General features: G+C 52.9%; 5 protein-coding genes across 5 annotated transcripts; 2 read left to right on the forward strand and 3 right to left on the reverse strand.

The window, feature by feature from the left end:
* Positions 1-4,027: 4,027 nt before the first annotated feature.
* On the reverse strand, positions 4,028-5,626 carry UCRPA7_7917 (putative nuclear segregation protein; the record flags this gene model as incomplete). The annotated part of the gene is made up of 3 exons (XM_007920437.1): positions 4,028-4,207; positions 4,258-5,412; positions 5,498-5,626. 3 exons carry the CDS (start codon positions 5,624-5,626, stop codon positions 4,028-4,030), a joined length of 1,464 nt encoding a protein of 487 aa, XP_007918628.1.
* A 517-nt stretch (positions 5,627-6,143) lies between these two features.
* UCRPA7_7918 (putative dna-directed rna polymerases ii 24 kda polypeptide protein) lies at positions 6,144-7,030 on the forward strand (the record flags this gene model as incomplete). The annotated part of the gene is made up of 3 exons (XM_007920438.1): positions 6,144-6,242; positions 6,351-6,433; positions 6,505-7,030. The coding sequence occupies 3 exons, from the start codon at positions 6,144-6,146 to the stop codon at positions 7,028-7,030; spliced, it is 708 nt and encodes a 235-aa protein (XP_007918629.1).
* Positions 7,031-8,958: 1,928 nt separating this feature from the next.
* UCRPA7_7919 (putative integral membrane protein) lies at positions 8,959-10,121 on the reverse strand (the record flags this gene model as incomplete). Its single annotated transcript, XM_007920439.1, has 3 exons — positions 8,959-8,999; positions 9,053-9,807; positions 9,889-10,121. 3 exons carry the CDS (start codon positions 10,119-10,121, stop codon positions 8,959-8,961), a joined length of 1,029 nt encoding a protein of 342 aa, XP_007918630.1.
* A 6,598-nt stretch (positions 10,122-16,719) lies between these two features.
* On the forward strand, positions 16,720-17,628 carry UCRPA7_7920 (putative ribonuclease t2 protein; the record flags this gene model as incomplete). The annotated part of the gene is made up of 1 exon (XM_007920440.1): positions 16,720-17,628. The coding sequence occupies one exon, from the start codon at positions 16,720-16,722 to the stop codon at positions 17,626-17,628; it is 909 nt and encodes a 302-aa protein (XP_007918631.1).
* Positions 17,629-18,154: 526 nt separating this feature from the next.
* Positions 18,155-19,012, reverse strand: UCRPA7_7921 (putative zn 2cys6 transcription factor protein; the record flags this gene model as incomplete). Its single annotated transcript, XM_007920441.1, has 1 exon — positions 18,155-19,012. The coding sequence occupies one exon, from the start codon at positions 19,010-19,012 to the stop codon at positions 18,155-18,157; it is 858 nt and encodes a 285-aa protein (XP_007918632.1).
* Between the last annotated feature and the right edge of the window lie 2,057 nt (positions 19,013-21,069).

Raw genomic sequence — 21,069 nt, forward strand, 5'->3', positions numbered from 1 at the left:
TTCCTCTCGAAGCTCTTACTATACGTCTTCTTGAGAGTTTATGAAGAGACGTCTCTCCGTGGACTGCTTGGATATAGACATTGCCACCATGGCCACCATCGCCTCCGTTTGCAGGTCCTTCATCTAGGTATGCTTCTCTGAGAAAGGATATGCAGCCACTGCCACCATCACCCGCAAATATGTTGAGTTTTGCCTTGTCTGCAAAACTGGTAATCGAATAGTCGTCTGGGTCGGGATTGAGACGCGATGATGGCGCTGGAGCCGCGGTTTCAGTGACGTGAAAGCGAACGCTCAACCGGGTTGCTGCCCTAGCAGTTCGACTCGAATTGGACAGGAATAGGGAGGGATACAGGAATGGCAGCAAGAGCGGAGAGTTTCGAGAGCATCTTGGTGCCATTGCAAACTCTCTTCATCCGTGGAGCAAAGTAGAGAGGTCTAAGTCGCAGGAGGCAACTCGGAGCTGGTTGAAGTTTTGGCGTTTGAGATCACTCGAGGTCGGCAGGAAATTTTGTAAGCTCCGATAAGATAAGGACAGGCGCCGACGCACCGGGCCGTTTCCTGGTACCCAGCACATGGTCTACTACCACCGTAAGCCGAACTGAACCGTTTCAGCCCAGCCCCTCCCCACGAAAGCGGATCGCCCGCTATAAGTCACTCTCTCACAGCTTAATAGGGATTCTGAGGCGAGAGCACCGTACGAGCCTCAACAACAGCGCCTGTTGCGGCTGATATCGAAGGGGCTTGATGATCGCCCTCACGCGACACCACCATGGTGCCACAAAAGGACGGTGTCATTTCCATTGGGCATATCCCCAGAGCCTGCCGCTGCGACTGCCAGAGCAGTCTCATGACAGCGGTTGCCCGTCTTCACGGAGCAATGAATGCTGCTGTTTCTAAATGTCACAGAGCGAGCCTGTGGTCTCTTTTTCTTCGAATGGCTTTGTGGGATTGGGAAATAAATGAGACGGCTCGGGTCATCCTGCCATTGATTGCTCCACTACCGGTACCCAAGACGAGAAGGGGAAAGAAAGATGCGGTGTATCCAAGATGGCCCATGGCCCAACCAGGAGTGGGCTCATCCGCACCGAGATCCCCTCTTCATTCCAATGCCTGTCTTTCTTCCGGGGATCAGGTACCGTACCGTGCGTGCGTGCGTACCGCCGTTCCATGCATACTTACATCTGTCTACTAAGAGACTCTAGCCCAAGCGGAATGAACGGGTTCCATTCTTAATGGGGTTGGGCATCGTCTCTTCTTTCCAATCTCTTTGATCCTTTCATATTTGTTTGCTACCCTCGTCTCTCTGATCTGGGGGTTCTCTATCTCGGAACGCCCCTCATCTCACAACGGGCAAATCACCTAAGCAGCTAGAGGTATTCGATTACTTTCTCGCATATCGCCCCGGGCCTGACTGGTTGTAACTTGCAACCCGCATCCGCACCCGGAGGCACAATTGGAGATTTACTGGGGCCCGCTCCAGCCCAGCCCAAACCGAAGATCATAAACAGTCGGCGATTGGGCTGCTGCAAGCAAGCTGCACTCGACTCCAAGCACGAGCCCGCAATTCGACACAATTCGAGCCACGACACAGTTTTCCGGGCTAACGTGGTTAAGCTCAGAGCGTGGCATTAAAAGACGTGCCCTCACTACTCAACCGGGGCGTCTTCCCACTCCTCCAGTAGATCTTCTCTTGCTGCATCTCTCCACCAAAGAGGACGCTCTTGCTACCCACAGTTCTTCCTTACTCGACGAGCTCCCACAGACAAACCACACTATCTCGGCCTCTTCTCCCCTCCAACACACGCACAGCTTTCCCCAGTTCGTGTCGTACCTCGTCCCTCTCCTGACGCGGCGTTCAAGAAGTCGCTCGCCTCTTCTTCGTGCTGCTGCTACTGCTGCAGGAAAGAAGCAGGCGGAGCGTTATTTGGCTTTTTCCCTCTTCCCCTCTCTTACCGCCAGCATTTGCACCTCTCACCTGCGTGTATTCATATAATCAGGTCAGTTCGTTTTGCTCTCTCGTCGTTTATCTACTACTCGGCCTGCTGCTCCTTTCTTCCCCGGCTGTTATTGCCCTCCTCTCTCCTTCTTTGTGAGTCTTTCTCCCAGCCCCGCGTGGGGTGAACATGAGGAAGCATGAGTACTTGTGATAGCAGCATCACTCTTTTTGTATTAATAGATATCATTCTTGTTTAACTGCCCGGTGCACTGTATCATCCTCCCCCCGCTTCCCCGCTAAACCATGTATACCACAGAGTACCGACCTCGAAAATCTGTGATCAGGATGGACCCGGATTGTGCTATATGCCATGCTCCGGCAACCCTGGCTTGCGATTGTGAGGCCAAAGGCCTCGAGGTAGCTGTCCGGCAAGCTGAGAGCCGAATGATGCAGTCCATATACAATGACATACGGTAAGTAATTTAGATTTCCTGGCTCTTGAGCGGTCAACATTCCGGCAAATGTTGTTTAAGGAAGTCGAGGCTGATCATGACATCTCAGTTCTTGGGTACGGGCTCATGCACAAGATTACATCTTGGAGTACTTCCGCCTCCTCACAGAGCGGCGGAAGCAGGCTCATACCGCACATCTGGACCGGATCACAGCACACGCATATCATTACTATCACGCTCCGCCGCATCCGAATGAGATCCAGGCGGCCCAGGCAGCCCTGAAGCGAGGTATCGACGAGGACTGGCAGGCATCTGTACAGCGGTACCCTGAGGTGCTCGAGTATTTCTACAGCTTGGTCGAGCTGACCTTGCCAGCGGATGAGGAGCCCCAAGTCAGGGATCCACCGCTGAGCGCCCTCAACGGCTCACGGAAGGCCTCACGGAGAACAGGTGGAGCTACCGTTGCCAGCGGGCCCAGCCTGGGCCATGACGCCCTCCCGAGGGGGAGGACGCCTCCGCCTCTTGAACGTATCGACAGAAGAACACCCGGGCCAACCAGGAGGAGTGCGTACCGGCCGCCTCCTCCCCCGCCGCCCACAACGTATTTCCCTGGAATGCCCTACTGACCTGATGACCACCCTCTTGCCCTCTTTTCCCTATGTTTCCGATTTTGTGTGTAATGCGATGACGCCTACGAGTCCCACGAGTACGAAGTGCATGATAGTGGAAAACTACAAAAGGAACTTGACGACTATTTGCATAGCGGACGTTTTATGGCATTCTCATTTAGACAAAGACCCACTGATGATTCCCATTTGGTGGAGTTTTGCTATCTTCACCCTTTCTGACCCCCTTTGGATAAGACATGTTCATGCATGGATTTTTTTTTAACGCTGCTTCTGGGCCGGAATGAACTGGACGGACGGACAGATACCTTGTTTCCTGTGTTTTGTCTCTCTTATTGGAGTACAAGGGGTGTACACGGTTTGTGAATTATCATTGCCACGGCTATTACGGTACCCGCAAGGTTAAGGTCAAGTAATCGAAAATCGAAACACATTTTAAACGCTCGCAAATATGGCATGTTTAGGTGAAAGCACACCATCAACCTCGTCACAAAACTCACCTGAGCTCCTGAGCTTACCCTGTTACATCTTGGTAATGATCCGTAGCGCTATCGGCACAACCTGATCTTGTTGGTTCACATGTACGTGGGAGCTATGCTGATAAGCAATACCGTAATGCATTGGCTGCGTTGCTCAATGGCATGCATCGAACGGGGTATAAGTCACGACGATTGGCAAGAGTGGGCATGCCCAACGAGTGCCCAAGGTGGTGGGCGCAACGAACGCGTGGAGGATCTGAGTGGATTGATGTATGATGCAAGTCGTTCATCTCATGCGGCTGCAAAGCTAAGCTACCTGGAAGGTTCAATTTGCAGGGACGGGCCGAGGGAGACAACAAAAAGTCAATATGATCTCAGTTATTTTCCCACCCTAAGTAAAGACAAGAAAGAGTCAATTGCGCCGCCCGAAATCAGCAGGTGAGAATTCTTGCGGCGACTGTGGACAAGATGCATGTGATGTCCAATATGTTTTGGTTTTCCGTCTTGGTCGGATAGTCTGTTCGGAAGCACGGCTTATGCGGCCACTTCCTCCTTCTTATCCTCGAGTGAGGAGTCCTTCAGGTCGGCGGTCACATCGGCGACGGCCTTGTCCTCGCCCTTCTTTCCGTTGACGCCGTTGGGTGTGGCGGTACCGGATTCGGCGGCCTCGTCAGCCTCAAGCTTCTCAATCTCCTTCTTGGCTTTCTCGACGTTCTTTATCATGTTAGTCTGCTTCTGCGCGGCAAGTAATTGGTTTAACATACCCGTTGAGTCTGAGCGGCTTGGTCAGACTTCCAATGGTCGAGCTTAGCCTTGATCTTCTCGACAGCAGCCGGGACATCAGAAGCGCTCATCGGAGGGTCGATGTTCATGAAAGAGCAGTCCTCCACGACGGAAGGCGGCAGGTTGAACTTGGCGGACTCGGCGGCACCGCCCTTCTTGCCCTTCTTTCCCTTCTTCACGGCGGGAGCATAGTCCTCATCACGGTCCTCCTTGCGCACCAGCCGGGTTCCCTTCATGCCAGAGTCGTCAACCTTTCGCTGAGCCTGGGCGCCGAGGCCGCTGTCAGCCAGAAGGGGGGCCTTCTCAGCAGAGACGTGAGAGGGGTCGAAGAAGTGCAGCAAGCTGTTAGCGCGGCGGATCTCTTCCAGGTACGCCGGGTCGCTGGCCTCAGCGAGCATCTTCTGCGCACGCTCCTTCTTCTGCTCCTTCACAATGCGGTCCCGCTCAGCCTTATTGCGCTCCCAGGCTTTCTGCTTGGCCTCGCGCTCATATGCAGCAAAGGCCTTCTTGGCGCCGTAGTACTCGTCCTTCAGCTTCTTGATGGCATCGTACTTCTCGCGCTGCTGGGCCTGGAGCTTGGTCCGCTCGTCTCGCAGGCCAGAGAGGTTCTTGTAAGCACCGTCCTGCTCGGCCTTGATGGCATCGAGCTCAGTCTGGATCTTGGTGTACTGGTCGCTGAGCGCCTTGGCCTCCGGGTCGTCCATGCTGTCCTTGATCTCCTTGATCTTGGCACGCAGGTCGTCGATAGATTTCTGTTGGTCATCGAATTGGGAGAAGTTCTTGCGCTGCTTGCGGAGGGAGCTAATCTCGGCAAGAGCCTTCTTCTCGTCAACCAGCTTCATCATACCGCCGTTGACTTGGCTCTCGAGACGGTTGATCTCTCGGTCGACATCCTCGACGCTCTTGAAGGGGACCTTGCTCTTGGCATTCTTCTGCTCGTTGATACGGCTACGCAGCTGCTCGTCGATGCGCTTGATCTGATCCAGCTTGGTGTTGCGGGTATTCTTGCCGCCGGCCTGCTTCTGACGGATCTCGTTGGCCTGGGCGATCAATTCCTGACGGCGCTTCTGGGTCGGGTTCGGGGTGTCGGAGTTCTTGTTCGGCTGGGCGAGCTCAATCTTCTCCTTGATGGCTTTCTGCAAACGGAGAGTCAGTTTGATAAGGAATTGAGCGTGGAGACCCAATGCATTATGCGCAAGGAAATAATCAAGTAAAACGTACGTATTTGGTCATGACCTCGCTGTGCTCCTTCTCGGCCTTGGCCAGCTGTTCCTTGTAAAGGGCCTCATCTGGCTTCTGAGGTTTGGCCGCCGGGGCAGCAGCGGCAGCGGTAGCGGTAGAATCAGCCATGTCGACGAACCGAAAGAATTGTCCAAGAGTCAGCGCCTGTAGAAGGATAGCTACAGGTTTGCAACAGAGATGAACCGTCGACGGGCTCCCTTAAGAAGGATTCGAGTCGAGGTAAGCAAGGTGTGCAGCCTAGAACCTGAGTTGGGACGAGACTGTAAACCCTTTGAAATTCGCCAGCTTCCGCCAATTCACTCCAAATTTTTGCCTCGTGTCCCGTCCGGTCTCTGGTCCAGGCACAATTGGCTGGCTGGCCCGTGCACTGACCCAGAATTAATCCGGTCCGGCCCCGCACCACCCAAACGACCCCTGTAGTGACTGCTGAGGAAGTGAGAGCAACTGCTGGGAATTTTTTTAGGCTGTCCTTACAGGAGGCTGAAAGCAGAGCGTATCGTGACCCACCAACCTCATCGGTGGTAGAAAGATTTCTTTGACAAAGAGATCTGCTTTCCTCCACGACTGCTGCTGTCGCCACCCATCACCACTCAACTCTCCACCCTAGTACTCGTCCACCGCCATCATGGATGAAGAAGGCAACTCAAACAGAGACGCCAACGCGCGAGAGACGCTCAAGTTCTGGCGATCCTGGAGGACGGTGCACGAGATGGTTCAGGACCGGGTATGCGACTCCTCCTCCTGCCTTTGCGCAAGGCTCAAGCGCTCTGCCCGAGATCTGAATGAGACAGGGCCGTATTCCTTAAGATCTGGTGCTAACGACTGGATTTAGGGATACGAACTGACAGAGGAGGAAGTCAAGATATCTCTGGATCAATTCAAGGCCGAGTTCTGCACTACAGACGGTAGCGTAATGTCAGTGGAAGCCCGACTTATTTAGGCGACAGCTTCAAGAGTGAAAACACTGACAAACCCCTTCAAAACAGCCAATCAAAGCTCAGTTTCTCCGCGCGGCCGAGCGACGCCATGATGAAGAAGTTCACCCCGCCCCCAACGCCCGCGAATCCGGACCCGGCGCCAGAGTGCGGCAACATCTGGGTGGAGTTCATGTCGGACAACTCGATCGGTGTCAAGGAGATCAAGAAGTTCGTCCAGCACTGCGCAGGCTCCAACTTCAAGGCGGGCATCATGGTGACGGTCGGCGCGCTCAGCCCGCAGGCGCGCAAGGTCATCAACGCCACGCAGCAGTACACACAGATCGAGTGCTTCATCCAGGAGGACCTGCTGGTCAACATCACCCACCACGAGCTCGTGCCGACCCATGTCCTGCTTAGCAAGGAGGAGAAGATCGCGCTGCTCAAGCGCTACCGCCTCAAGGAGACGCAGCTGCCTCGTATCCTGCAGAAGGACCCGGTCGCGAGATACCTGGGCCTCAAGCGCGGCCAGGTTGTCAAGATCATCCGGAAGAGTGAGACGGCTGGCCGATATGCCAGCTACAGGCTGTGCGTCTGAGTGTTTTTCTTTCCCGTAAACACTTCTCCTTGGGGGTTCATTGAAAAGGGGCGTCACTGATTGAGGGATGGAATTGAGAGGCGTCACGGAGTTTTAGATAGGCTGGCTGCAGCCTACATGTCTACTAGACTACATGGAATTGACGATAATCTGCATGAGCATGCAAGTTACATAAACTGGTCTTGGTGCATTGGGCACATACATGTGGTCTCCTATTTTCAGCAGGGAACAGAGGCGCTCAGCTGTGACATCTTCGATTCGAGAGGACTGTCTCGAATATTATAAACTCGACAGCAAAAATGTTAGCAAAAGATGCTGCTTCTATTCAGATCGTGATTGTTATAAGCCATACATTCAAGGCGACCTGAAGCTGGCGGATTATTGATGGTTAGCTCATCACTTAATCCCGGGAAGATACTAAATCGTGGTCCAGCTTTCTCGCATAAGGGACTCATGGGCTGTCTTGACGAGTCTTTGTGACATTGATGAGATCGATTTGATGTTTTCAGAGCTACAAAGCTCCGGACAGCAATAGTAATATACACGGTTGAGGCTCATTATGTACGGTCTTTCTCGTCATAGTAAATAGTATCATCATACAGTTGAATCCTCGAGATTCTTTCTCTCATTTCAAGATACCTCATATGTTTGACGACTGATGGGATGTACAAGACACATCTTGTTGTCCTTGAGGGCTCAGTTTAGGTAGGGTAACCTGTTCAGGATGAGCATCGAGATCAAGAGTACAACTCATCCAACCAATATGTATAGACAGATGGACGACCAAGGCTTGTCAGCCATAGAACTTTCTGTGTTGAACACTGAGAAGAACTGAAGATTAGTTGTGTTCACTGTTCCACATAAAATCACCCGAAACCTTGCGTGTCTGGCATACAAAATAAAAGTACTGCTCGGACTATAATACCATCACATTTGGACATTTACTATTGATGACTTTCAAGTAATATTTATTAGTTTTCATTCAATCAACCTGCATTCAAGCAAATAGGTATATCGTCTTGAACGACCAACAGCAACAACAACAACAACAACAAAAGGAGTCCGCTGCAAATGCCGACCTTGAGAACTGAGGCGCTCTCTCCGCCCGGGTATATCTATAACATCAACAGCAGCAGCATCAGTAGTAGCAGCAGTAGCCACGCAACAGACGACATCGAGCGACAGCAACAAGGGGTGACCCAGTAAGGAAGCTATCAAAGCTTCAGTTTTTTCTCGTCCACTCCCCCCCAAATTCCTGTCCCCCGTTTACCATCATGAGTCATGATGTTTCTTTCCCTTCCCCCAGATCTTTCCATCCCAAAAATAATACCTTAGTTCATGAATCCGTGATAAGCGTGGTAAATAATGAGTTGTCCCCAAAATAAAGAACGCCTCCCGGCTCTAGTGTCTAGAACTCCTCCCAAAAACGTTCCGGATCATCATCCAAAATCTTACAATGCTCGTAAAAAAGAAGCCAGCACACAGCGCCAGCGAATGCGTTGTCGTCGCTTACTTTGTACAGGGTTTGCTCCAAGGAGAGCTGGAAGGGCTCCTAGTGCTGCCTTCCGGGACTCAGTAGCCCGCCCACATCCATCAAGTCTGGGCCGCCGCCTCCTCCTCCCGGTGGGGAATCGTAGTAGGACTCATACGGGGACTCTCGGGGTATGGGCTGCAGTTCGGTCCCATTTTTGCCTCTCGATCCGCCAGAGTCTTTTGATGGCGTCTTATTGAAAGGACCGAGAAGTCCTCCTAGATCCTGCAGTAATGCCTGCGAGCCTCTCCTGAAGCCGCTTGCGCCAGCTGGTATCGTCGGAGACGGTGCGCTGTGTGGCGACAATGGATCTACGCTGGACAGATAACTATCCCGACGGAGCGTACTTCGATCATCGCTTTCGGCCAGAAGCCCGCCAACGTCGAAGAAAGAAACTCTACGCGGAGTAGCAGAAGAGTTGCTCCGGGCAGGTGATAGCTGATCCCGTGGAATTAGAGAGTCGTCGCTTCTTGCGGCGCCACTCTTTCGACGTTCTGGGAACTGCCAGTGTTTCATATCGCTGGCGATATTTCCTACAGGAGCAGCGGGGTAGAACTTGTTGTCGTCGATACCAGGCGACTCGGGGATTTCCCGGAGGTTGGGGTCAATACCGTAGCCCATGTCTCGTACGAGATCCTCATCACTGCCCCATGGCCGTACCGTCGGACGCCGTGATCGTGAGGCACTAGATCGGTCCATGGAGTCGGCGACGGACCCATACTTGAACTTCTTCTTTTTGGTTCCCCGGTCTCTTACGAATGAGCCGAGGACTAGGGCGTTGGCAGCTGCTGTAGCGAATAGAAGCTCAACGGATGCCAGCAGAGACCGGGTCTGTTGGTTCCCGTCCTGCCAGATAATGTGCGGCACACGATAAAGGGTCACACCGACAGGGGCGAGACTAAGTGAGAAGAGGAGGGTGAGCTGAACCTTTCTCTTGACTGTCATTTGGCTTCGAATGATGATTGGGATAGGGAAGAAGACCAGCAAGAGGTCAGTAAGGATATTGCAGACCGCCATAGTCAACAGTTGCGCATAGCCCTGGCGACATTGGCCACCAGGATCTGGTAGGACCTGCCAGTAATGGGCGAAAGGTTGGCATTCGGCGAGATCGCTAATCAAGACAGCGATGAAGGTGGCAGCCAAGGTGCATCGGATAATTAGTAGCGTCATTTCGTAGGAACGTTCCCATGTGACGCCAGTCAAACGTTTGAAGAACTCTAGAATCGTGTTCTTGAGTATCCACAACCTGTATGCAAGAAAACCGTTAGCACCCGTAGACTTCGACAACTCTAACAAAGAGCAACCCGGCTAGATGGTAGCCACTCACGTTGCAGCGTAAAAGAATCGGCTCGCGAGCACGAGGCCGCTACCGATTTCTCTCCTCCGCAGAGCCTCCTCGCTCAACCTGGCGCCCGACAAGTCGACGTTGTTCGTACCGTAGACGAGCACGACATGCACGCAGCCCATGCGTGCGTATAGGGGAATGAGGGCCAGCGCCGCCACCCTGTCTTCCATGAACAGCCTCTCGCTGCGGATGAAGCGTCCGCCCACCCGCAGCATGATAATGGTCGTGCAAAATAGGGTGATCCACCAACATACTAGCAGGGTCGGCTTCTCCTGGTCGAAGGAATGAAGCGCCGGGGGATCTGAATAGAGCGTCATTTTCGCTCTCGAGAGTCGCCACGCTCGTCAACCTCCGGAGAGGGACGAGCGGGAAGGGTTTAGAGACTTCGATCGGCGGGAGGTGACGAAAAGGGTCGGTCCCAATTAACGGCGATGGCTATCTCGTCGTCCTGCTGGTGACCGGTAGTTTTGGTATGAGAGCCTCGAGACAATGGGGATTGAGGGACTCGAAGGGTCGTATAGGACTCGGGGGGTACTATGACGTGAAAGTGGTCTGTGGTGCGCTGGAAATTGGTAGCGAGTGAATCTGCTGCGGTTGCATGAACAATGCGATTGTTGTCATAGGCGGTTTGTTTCGACATAAGAGGCGATCTGAGGTGATGCGAGGTTCGAGATAGGGAGTCCCGGCGGCACATCCCATGCAGGGCGAGGTGAAGAACCGTTGACCGTCGTGATCACACGAGTGTGTGGTGGTTGATATGGCGAAGTGAAGGGGGAGGAGGAGGAGGGAGAGTGCGGTAAGAGAGGCAGCAATACCCTAGACTTAGACTACAAGCAGCACCGAAGATACGCCCGCCAGCAAGGAAGGGTCCAGGGCTGGGCTGGAAACTGGAGACCGGAGAGTGGCCAGCTGGAGTGAGATGGTACGGGGACCGGGTTGGGATGCCCACTACTCTAATAATATGCAGCAGCAGTAGGCAGTACTGCATAGTATGTACTCTGCTCTATAAGTGAGAGCAGAGCGGACATGGATTGTGCGCCGCTCTGCTGATGGATTCGATGAATGTGGATCTCCGCCCGTGGGCTGGGATTCCGGGAAGGGTGCAAAGAGTATCTCAGGGTGGGAGGACGACGGGCATTGGCCTGTTTCTGCTATCGCGGGCCTATCCCAAGCCGTTCCCTCCCCCGTCCATCCCCATCCTGCGGCCTTGGTTGCTGGTGCTGGCGCTGGCGTTGGCGTTGGTACATGCACAGTATTGCATAGTAGCAGTGGTGTACTATCGCAGCCCTGGGCCCGCCTGTCGTCCGTCGTATCTAAATGGCGCGAGGGTACCGAACAAGTATTGCGCCGCATGTACATTGCGGTGGTACTTGCCTTTTCTCTTCACTTCAATTTCCTTTGGACAGACAACACAAGAGAGCGAGAGATACAGGCATCCAGGGAGCCTTGCCCCGGGCTACCACAAGTACAACCACCATCCAGCAAGCACATGCGAGGAGGAGTGGTATCGCTGGTATGTAGCAGAGGTACAGAACGACGGGTAACGTGTTACCAGCAGGAGTGACAATGCGACTCGAGCAGCAGGATGGGATGGGCACATCACATCGGATTGGATTGCGAGCGAGGAAGACGGGACATGGTCCGGGTGCATCCCGCAAACCGCTGGCGCGCCCGCCCGCCCGCTGCAAGCTGACCGTCACTTTCAATACACAACCTGCAGTACCTCGAGTACGTACTGTACATCTGCTGGGCGCAAGCCTCTCTGCTTGCCCTGGGCCGAGCGGGCCAGAAGGTGGAGGAAGGAGGCTGCTACGTGAGACGGCGAGTCTGAGATGCTCGAGTCCAGCCCGATCTGCTCATTGTTCCCTCCCTGGTGGCTGGTCCCAGATCTCATCGCATCGCATCGCATCGCCTCGCCTAGGATAACATACGGTTTCTTATCTCTGTCGGTCAAGGGTTCTCAACTACGGGGCTATACGGTTCCATATCCATCCCTACGCTCGGGCTGGCGTTGCAGAAACACTTATGGCGTACCTCAGTACAGAGGGGCCCAGTGGACACTGTTCCTACGAACCGAACTGGCACCAGTGCTGCATAGTGCACTAGGCTATCGCATGTCTGTCTGAAGATGCCAAGATGTCCCAACCGGAGGCAATGCGCAGCAGAGGCAGATTTGGGTTTGGGTCGTGGCACTGGGACGCCAGGTAGAATACAGACACCGACACAATCTGACGAGTGGGATGTACCGAACCTGAGCGGTACATCGTCGCTACCAGAGCATGCTGCGTATGCGTATTGCTGGCTTCTGGGACAGCGGCCAGACCAGTCAAGCCCGTCTCGGGGACACAGTCTCTAAGGGTACCTAGCATGCCCGGGCTAAACGGCCTAGTCTCATTCGGTCCTGCAGCCCGCTGGGGCCAGAGATAAGGGAAAAGCCACCATCACCGTGGGTCGGAACGCAGGAAAAGGCTGCAGGCTGGCTGGGGATTGGTGGACGACGATTGGGGGGGAAGACGGGCCAGTGAGTCTGCTCCAATTGCAACAAGCAACATGCTATGCCCGCTTTTTATTCTCTGAGGAGTCGAAGGAACAGCAGCAAGCAACAAGGCAAGAAAAGCACGGCCGACTCGCCTACTCGGTCAAATCATTTCAATTTCCACCCAAGCGTTCCCGTTCAGTCTGGCCAGTCAAGTAGCACACTGACTGTACGCTACAGTACCAGGGTCGGTGTCGCTGCTCCGGTCTGGCGGATCACCCAAACCAGGGTCGACATTGGTGGATCTGCACCACACGATAGGCTGGATGGCTGGTCGGGAGCCGGAACTTGTGCTGGCGAGACCCTTATCACACACAGACACACAAGTGAGCACACACACACACACCACACACACACCAGGTTCCAGGAGCCCATTTGCAGCTTGCCTGGAACCCAAGCGCTGTGATATCTCATCATGTGTTAGCCCTGGTGCCGGGGACCCGGATCTTCTTGACTACTATGATACTCTGCTCTACTACCACTACTCGAATAACCCTGCTCTGGTACCCTAGCCTGACTCGTCAATTCAATTTCGCGGTCCCTGGATGACTTGCCATGTGGCTTTTCACGCTGCGAGACGGGCCATCGCCGGCCTCCCGAAACTCTCCTCGACGCTGAATACCTTGCACCGTTGAAATCGACGTTTACGCAACATATTGATTGCGCGTGAGGGGGGACAAAGACGCAAGCGCGGGTTGCATTGGGGGTACTCTTGCTCGCCTGCCTGACACGTACAAGAGCAACATCTCCAGCCGTCTATCCTTTCGCTAGCAGGCCGGTGTCAAGGCAGATCACACAGCCAGCGCTGTCGTTCTTTTGCTGGTGCAGCGTATCCCCTTGGTGCGCCATTTCCGAGCCGTCTCTCGATGGCAACTAGGTTCTTTAGCGTACTCCACAATGATTCTGCTAATCGCACTGGCACGTGTCGATGCTGATCTCCTGGCCTAGCAGTGCCCAGTAGCGGAGGATATTGTAGAGCACAGACGAAAACTGGACGCCAACCGAGGAGTACTTACAATAGACGGACCTCACAACCTCCGCCACTAACTGTTCTAGTCAACGACTTCGCCCGGGCTCGTGAAAGTGACAAGTATTCGATGAAAAGTAATAGTGCAGAGGAAATGAAGCGATGCCACGCGGCAGCAGAGCGTGCTTGATCCATCTGTAAAGTTGCCCGATTTGTATTCAAAGATCAACAGTGTGTATGGCCTTATGAGGGGAATCGACTACGGGTCGCGACCACACCCCTGTGTCTATCCTCAATGGGCTGTATCGGGCAACAACGGCCATGCTAAAGCACCCGGGTTGGTGAACAGCCGCGGGGCTGAATCACTACACGCGAGTTTAGGTTTCGACTCGATGTCTCTTCACCTCTCCTGAGTGAAACCCAAGACGCATCGCCGTAGTCTGAGAGGGAATAGCCTCAGGGGTCCCGAGTGAGTCTGGCACTTTTAACCTCGCCTACCTCATGTATGATTAGGTATGCATGTTAGTCAGGCAGAATCGTGCGCAAAATTGCACTTCTGTCTGCAAGTGAGGTAAATGGAAAGCATGGTGGGGAGCACAGATCACATCTTGGAGCCTTGTCGCGACCCTTATTTAACGACCTTCCTTGATTGACAACTCACTGACATGATATGTGGCGCGCTATCTCGTCCCCAGCCTCTCCCCACTGAGGATCACGACTATCTCAGTGAGGTCAACAATGACTTGTCTCTCGTCTTTGCCTGTCTCTCACTACATGAAGCATCTCGACGACCCCCACACACACAATTTCCTGTCTTGTTCAACCGTCAGACAACTGTCGACCCACAAATGAACACACCGACCCTGTAGTCCGACTCTGACTGAACTCCAACACGGATTGACGAGTACCTCACCAGGTACTTTCTGCAAGTATGTTGAGGTGCGTTGCAGTAGCTTCTCCAACAAATTTGTCCATCTTCCCTAACCGCAATCTTCCGACTTTCCCTCATTGCGAGAAAGTGGGGTATTGTGTCTCTTCACTCTTGCGATCGCTGCACTGAACGAGATGCCAACCTCGTTTCGACTAGCGTTCGCTTCTCCTTGCCCTACACCCTCAAACCTCCTGCCACTTGCAGACGCTCTCGCAGGCCAGCCCCCCTTCGCTCTCCCTCATCAAAAGCCTTAGAGGAAGTAGAGCTTGTCTCGTCGTGAAACGCAAGGCACGAGACCACTCCCTTTGCTGGCTTAGGTGAACAGCCACACTTCGCGGCTGCAGAAAGGACCTTCCTGAAAGCGTTCAGCAGGCAGATCATGACGAAACGTGTCCAAAGGGGCCAGGAGATTTGCACGGGCAGCTACGTGCAGAGAGCATGTGCCGTGGCAGCACTCAATAGATGCCCTTCAGCAACTCTTCAACAACTTTTGTCGTTCGATGACAAGGTAGGCTCATGCTGACTTGTCAGCAGGTGCTACTAACTTGGATCCCCCCCGTTCGCAGGTCGAGCCCGTGCTCCCCCCATCTGCACATCATCAACGCGGATCCTACCATTGGTTCCGCGTCCCAATATATTGTTGCCTACCGCCAATGCGACTGCATAAGGAGGCAGACGGCTCTCTGGTACATGTGGTCCAAGCTGAAATCTGCATGCATTGCACGAGAGCCAACGATGATTGATTTCTAGTATATACTGAACCAACCCTGCTTCTTAACGTCCCAAGCAGACGGTCAATCTAAATGATCAATTTCGGATGACCAACGCACCCCATGGCCAATATCGTCGCCGATAGTAAGTATCGTATGGCAGTATTCAATAAAGTACACTACTCTCGTAGATGGCATTCACAGCAATCATCGCTTCAGTCCAGCTGTGGTAAAAGTATTTCAATATTGTCATCTTATGATGCTTATCCCATTGTCGTTGTCATTCCTGTGAAATGTGAAGTAGAAACCACATGATATCCCAGCATTTATTTCACCTCCTGGCCAATATATCAGAAGCGTCTCGACTAGCTGAACTGATGGTCTACCTGGAAGCTCGAGTAGTTTGAAGATCTCGTGACGGCTAGAAACGCGTTGATCTGGGGCACGTGGGTTCGTCGTCGAATTCGATATCAACATCTGCCAGCATGTTCCATGGTATGTTTCCATCAACTGTGACGCCTCTCTAGGGGCGAATGTGTCGGCCAATTCTAGGCCCAAGTGTAAGCAGTAAGCATCAACATTACGGTGTCAACTCCATCTCTATCACAACGGTCGCCCAGCAGTCCAGACTTTGCCCCGCGGAGTCCTTCTAACCTCGCAGGCATTCTATCGGATCCTACCCTACTAGCGGGCCGTTTCGTGAAGACGATCAGAGACCAGTTTTCAATAGCTGACAATCTGGGGTTGTTGAGAAGGGAACAACAGTTGGCCAGACCTATAACAGGCCAAGCTGCCCTCATGTGGGAGGCGGCTGAGCCGCACTAAGGTGGAAGGTTGAATTGCTTATTTAGATCGTGACGCCCTTCCTCCAAACGATCCGAACGCAAAGCCAGGGCAGATCTGTGCTTGCTAGCAGCTTGGCAGATGCTCTGCATGCTGCTGTGATGGAGTCGTATTCTCGTTAGATCATCCTAGCGCACAGTTGTGAGTTGGAACAGCGTAACATTTACTCGGTAGTCAGGACACGGGAACCTGTGAGGAGTGCTGATTCGCTGTGGAGCATTCCAACTCCGAACCTACCTACCTAATACACCATGGTATCGGCCAACCTGCATTAATGAAGAACTTCACTCCTATCAAGCGTATATATTAAGAGATATGTGAATCCACCGCACTGAGGATGGAGGTGGCTGGAAAGGGCCATCTTAACTTCCGCTGTCCCTCAAAATCTCTCAGGTGGTAAGACAGTTGCTCCCAGCTCCGAATCGAGTTTCAAGATGTTGTCCCGATATCTCATCATTGAAGCCGCTCTGGCGGTCGGTTCCGTCACGGCCGCTTCCGCCAGCTGCCCAGTGGATGCACCTCTCAGCTGCCAGAACACGACCGTGTATGCTGATACTTGCTGCTTCAACTACCCAGGAGGAGAAATTCTCCAGACACAGTTCTGGGACACAGATCCTTCCACAGGCCCTTCCGATTCCTGGACCATTCACGGACTTTGGTAGCTCCTCCTGCCTGGCCATCCGGTACAATGTTGCCATCGATCTGCTGACACCAGGACAGGCCCGACTACTGTGATGGATCTTACCCACAATGGTGTGACACCTCCAGGGAATATACCAATATTACGGCAATTTTGAAGGCCACTGCTCCGTGCACTCTCAAGTATATGGAGACTTATTGGAAAGACTATACCGGTGATGATGAGTCCTTTTGGGAGCATGAGTTCGGAAAACATGGTACCTGCATGAGTACACTTGAACCTACTTGCTATGACAACTATCAACCTACCCAGGAGGCCACCGACTACTTCAAAAGGACCGTGTCCGTTTTCAAGACCCTACCGTCGTATAAATGGCTCGCTGAGGCTGGAATTGTGCCATCGACGACCACAACATACACTCTGGCCGCCATCCAGGCTGCGCTGAAGGCTAACTTCGGACATAACGTGGTCATTGACTGTAACAGCAAGCACGAGCTCAATGAGCTGTGGTACCACTTCAATGTTCGCGGCTCTATCCAGACCGGAGAGTTCGTCCCTGTCGAGCCCGTTGGCTCTGGTTCGACTTGCCCTTCCACTGGCATCAAGTACCTGCCCAAGTACCAAACTGCCTCATCCAGCACAGTCGCGCCAACCAGCACTGGCACAGCTACAACTACCGGCGTTGGCGCCACCTCCAGCACGAGCGCTTCTCCTGTCGCGCTCAGCGGCAAGGGCATCTTCAACGTCGTGTCTCCCGATGTCCCGCCCAGCCAGACCGGCGGCTTCCTCATCAGCGGCGGCACCTGGTACCGCAACGGTGGCACGCCGGCGACTTACACCGCCACGCCAAACGCCGACGGCCTCACTTTCACCTTGAACACCAGCAAGGGGAAATGCACCATTCTTGACGACGCGTCCATCTCCTGCGCGGCGAGCGTTACTGATGCGAGCTCCTTCGGGTACGATGGCACCTACCTGACTTATGACGGGTCCTCGACTTTCTACGCTGCCGCCGTTCCCACCGGCACACCCCAGGTGACTGTGTACACGACCCCTATGGCTGTGTCTCTGCAGGCTACCTGGGTGGCTAAGTAGTAGACCACATCTTAGATCTCAGAAAGCTTATATATACTCACAGCTAGGTTCGAGACAGTTTACGTCGATCTGATACCTGGATAAGATGATATGGGTCTTTGGTAGTATAAGGATCACCAGGACCATCTGAGCCTATATATGTATAGGAAAAATTAGAAACTATTCAACGTACATGTGCTAGCGGTTCTATCCCTACGTTCGGGGAATAGTGTGATGATCCGCGGACTTTCCTGTAGTATCTAATCACGATATTGTATATATATATAACAAGCACGACAGCAAGGGGTTTGGTGAAGCTGAGCATAAGTGTTCTTAAATGCCTTGACGATTTCAATTGTCTAGGTTTCGATCTCTCATTGAGCCCTTCAGTTCCAATATCTCGTTATAAGTGAAGTGCTCGCACACAATGGCCACGGGTTAAGAGGTCGGTGCTTTTTCATGTACTCGGCCTTACCGCAATGCTCGAGGGGTTATTTCAATATCGCGGGCCTATCACGATGCCCTGGCGTTTGTAGGTAAATAAGGCTCAAGGCCAGAATTCGACCTTCTCCCACTCTCCAGTGATCTTGCCGCCCTCATGAACTGTCCGCCCTTCCTGTCCCACAAAAGTGTAAAGGTATCTACGGACATCCTCTGGGTTTGACAAGTCGACTTGATCAACCTCTGTGGGCACAATAACAACCACCCTGAAGTTCGTCCGGGCCAGCTCGTCGTCCAGGTCCTCGACTTTCTGGCCAAGACCTTCGCCTTCTTTCGGCGGGACAGAACGGAGAGTGCCCGGCGCCGGGTTTCGGAAGGTGCCCCTCATCCCGGGGCTCAAGTTGCCGAAATGGCCCGTTATCTCTCGGCTCCAGCTCCAGCTCTCCTCCGACGAGCCCTTTCCGCCATCTGTAGGTGTGCGCATCCGCTTCTCCAACGCCTCCCGCACCGCCCTGCCTCCCTCGCCATCAATGTCTGGGCCGAGCACCCACGCTGTGCCCCGCACGCGCCATTGTGTCTGCGGCTCCGTGGCCCAGAACACGGCCTCAACGGCCCCGCCGCCGCCGCTGCCGCTGCTGCCCACAGAGTGCAGGCCGGAGCCGCCGAAGATCTCGGGAACCTTGTCCATGCGGCAGTCGGTGGTGAAAATGGGCAGATCGGATTCGTAGACGCCCTCCGGATTGCGGGGCGCCTTGTTCTTGTCGTTCTCCGGCATCGTGCCCCAGACGCCACGCATGACGCAAGTCCTCGCCCGGGGGACTACGCTGGGGGCGTTGGGGGCTGAAGAGGGGATGGGGTGAAGCGTGGAGAAGGTAAACAGGGCTTGCTTCATGCCCGAAACGTGCTCTAGGAAGAGAGATCGCCATGGCGCTGCTACCGCCTTGGAAGAGGATGACGAAGACATAGTCTCTGAATGGATCCCGGTGAGTTGGGAGGAAATGGAAGATAGCCTCTGTGTAGATCTGTATGTAGCCGTGGTGAAAAGGTGCTGGGAGAGCTTGGAACTCATTCAGTCACCCCCGTGCAGAAATAATCGATGAGGTCGCTTTTTACCTAAGCCGGATAAGCAAATTTGAAGACTGTGTCTCTGATGAGATATTTGAGATGTCTTATGATGCTTGGAGATGTTGTGGTAGGTTGGCTCTTAGTTGATACTTGGAACTTGGGTGTGGTGATTCATGACTTGTGTGGAGATGATGCTTACTTGAAATAGAAATCACTTAAGCTCACTGAGCATGAAAGTGAAAAGACTTATGCGGATATAGTAAGAAGCAATTCAATTGCCTTCGTCAATCACATTTTCTGGGGAAGTGCCAGTTGAAAGACGATGGGGGATTTTGCTGAAGTTGAGAGTTTGATATAAGATTGAGGTTCTATCCATTACGTAGGCATGACCCTAATCCTGATTGGGCCCAGGCTCACATCCCAGGCAAATTCCCTCTCAAACTTCAATCTACAACATCGAGGATCTTGGCTGATTGAGCCCTGACTATGAAATAATAGTCTGCAAAGGGCGACTAATACTGTCATAGTCCCAACATATAAAGGTTATGGTTGCTCAGCCTAGTGGGGACGAGGTGACAAACGCTTCGCAACCGACCCCTTTTCAATGGATGCCCACTTGGACAGCAAAACAATCCATATTTGGCTAGATCAATGCCCCAGTGGAAGAAATTGCAAGAAAGCAGAAGTTGGGGAGAGCTTGTGGACTTGCCATTACCGAGAGCATCGTTGCTTGAAGACATTCACTAGAACTGGTCGAACGTGTCTTCTCATAAAAGCATTCCAGGGGGTGTGTCGTGATGAGTATAATGCAGATTAGACCAGGAGCTGCATTAGCACCGGTGTACGTACATAAGGAAGTCAAGCTCAATAGCCTCAGTTGTGCTTTCACTTCCCACTTCTAGACCAGATATGGTAGGAGCGCTAGGGAACGACATCCATACTACAAGCGACCCAATACGAAAAGCACTTGGAATAGCAATATATTGCTCCTTGAGATACTACATGTGCTACTCGGAGATCGTGACTGGTCTTGAAAACGGCCTCACGGGGTTATATCGTTGGACAATTGGTGCAACACGTCCTATATTTGTCGTTTGTGAGTAGGCCATTGCCGATGAGTGCTTTCTGTCGCTACGGAGACCGCATACGACACTACCTGTGTGCTATTGTAGGGACAGTGGCGTATTTAACCCGTCTTCAACCACTGCCAGTTCCATCAGGGGACCTCATCAATCCAGGCCAGCTCGTTTCTGTGATGCGTAGGTGACTACTCTAGGTGAGATGCACCAACACGAGAAGAGCCACGAGCGCTTCTCACGTCATGAAAGCAGAACAATATTCCGATACGTAGTCTCTATATCTGTGGGTGTGGGCATTGCATTCTCGCCTTGCCACACAATCCAAACCCACAGTATTCCCGCGATATTACCTCCTGAATTTGGTGGGCAGTGCACGATGGGGACTCAACTGTGAGATTTTGGTGTCTCAGAAAATGATTTAACATGGGTAGGGGTGCCCGCCCTTTTCATTTTGTCTCTCCTTTTCCTCTGCTGAAGGGCGGTACCCCGTGTACGTTCAGAATCCTACAATATATCAACACGATCCTGAACCATCTTTCGGAACCATGCACTACCATTTTCCTGATATGTATTGAGCATATTGAGCGTCAGGGTTTATGCCAACTGTCTCGAGCCCCCCCTGACTTCTGATTTATCAAATCCTGCCAAACCTTGGTCCAAGTTTTCCCCGTCCGGAGGCGACCTATATACGATACATTGTCGGCTGGAATGAAGTATTATATATCATCTCACAATATTTAGAGAAGCAGGCTCAATAAATTAACAAGTTCGGTCTGGTTACAAGACGGTGCCAAGGAGACTGCTGTTCACAATCATCCAAGCATAGGCTCCATGGGATAGCAACACGGAGATAAAGGTCGAGGTGTATCGAATTCAC

Source organism: Phaeoacremonium minimum, assembly GCF_000392275.1.
Source record: "Phaeoacremonium minimum UCRPA7 unplaced genomic scaffold PA7_03_scaffold_560, whole genome shotgun sequence".
NCBI classification, from domain to species: domain Eukaryota; kingdom Fungi; phylum Ascomycota; class Sordariomycetes; order Togniniales; family Togniniaceae; genus Phaeoacremonium; species Phaeoacremonium minimum.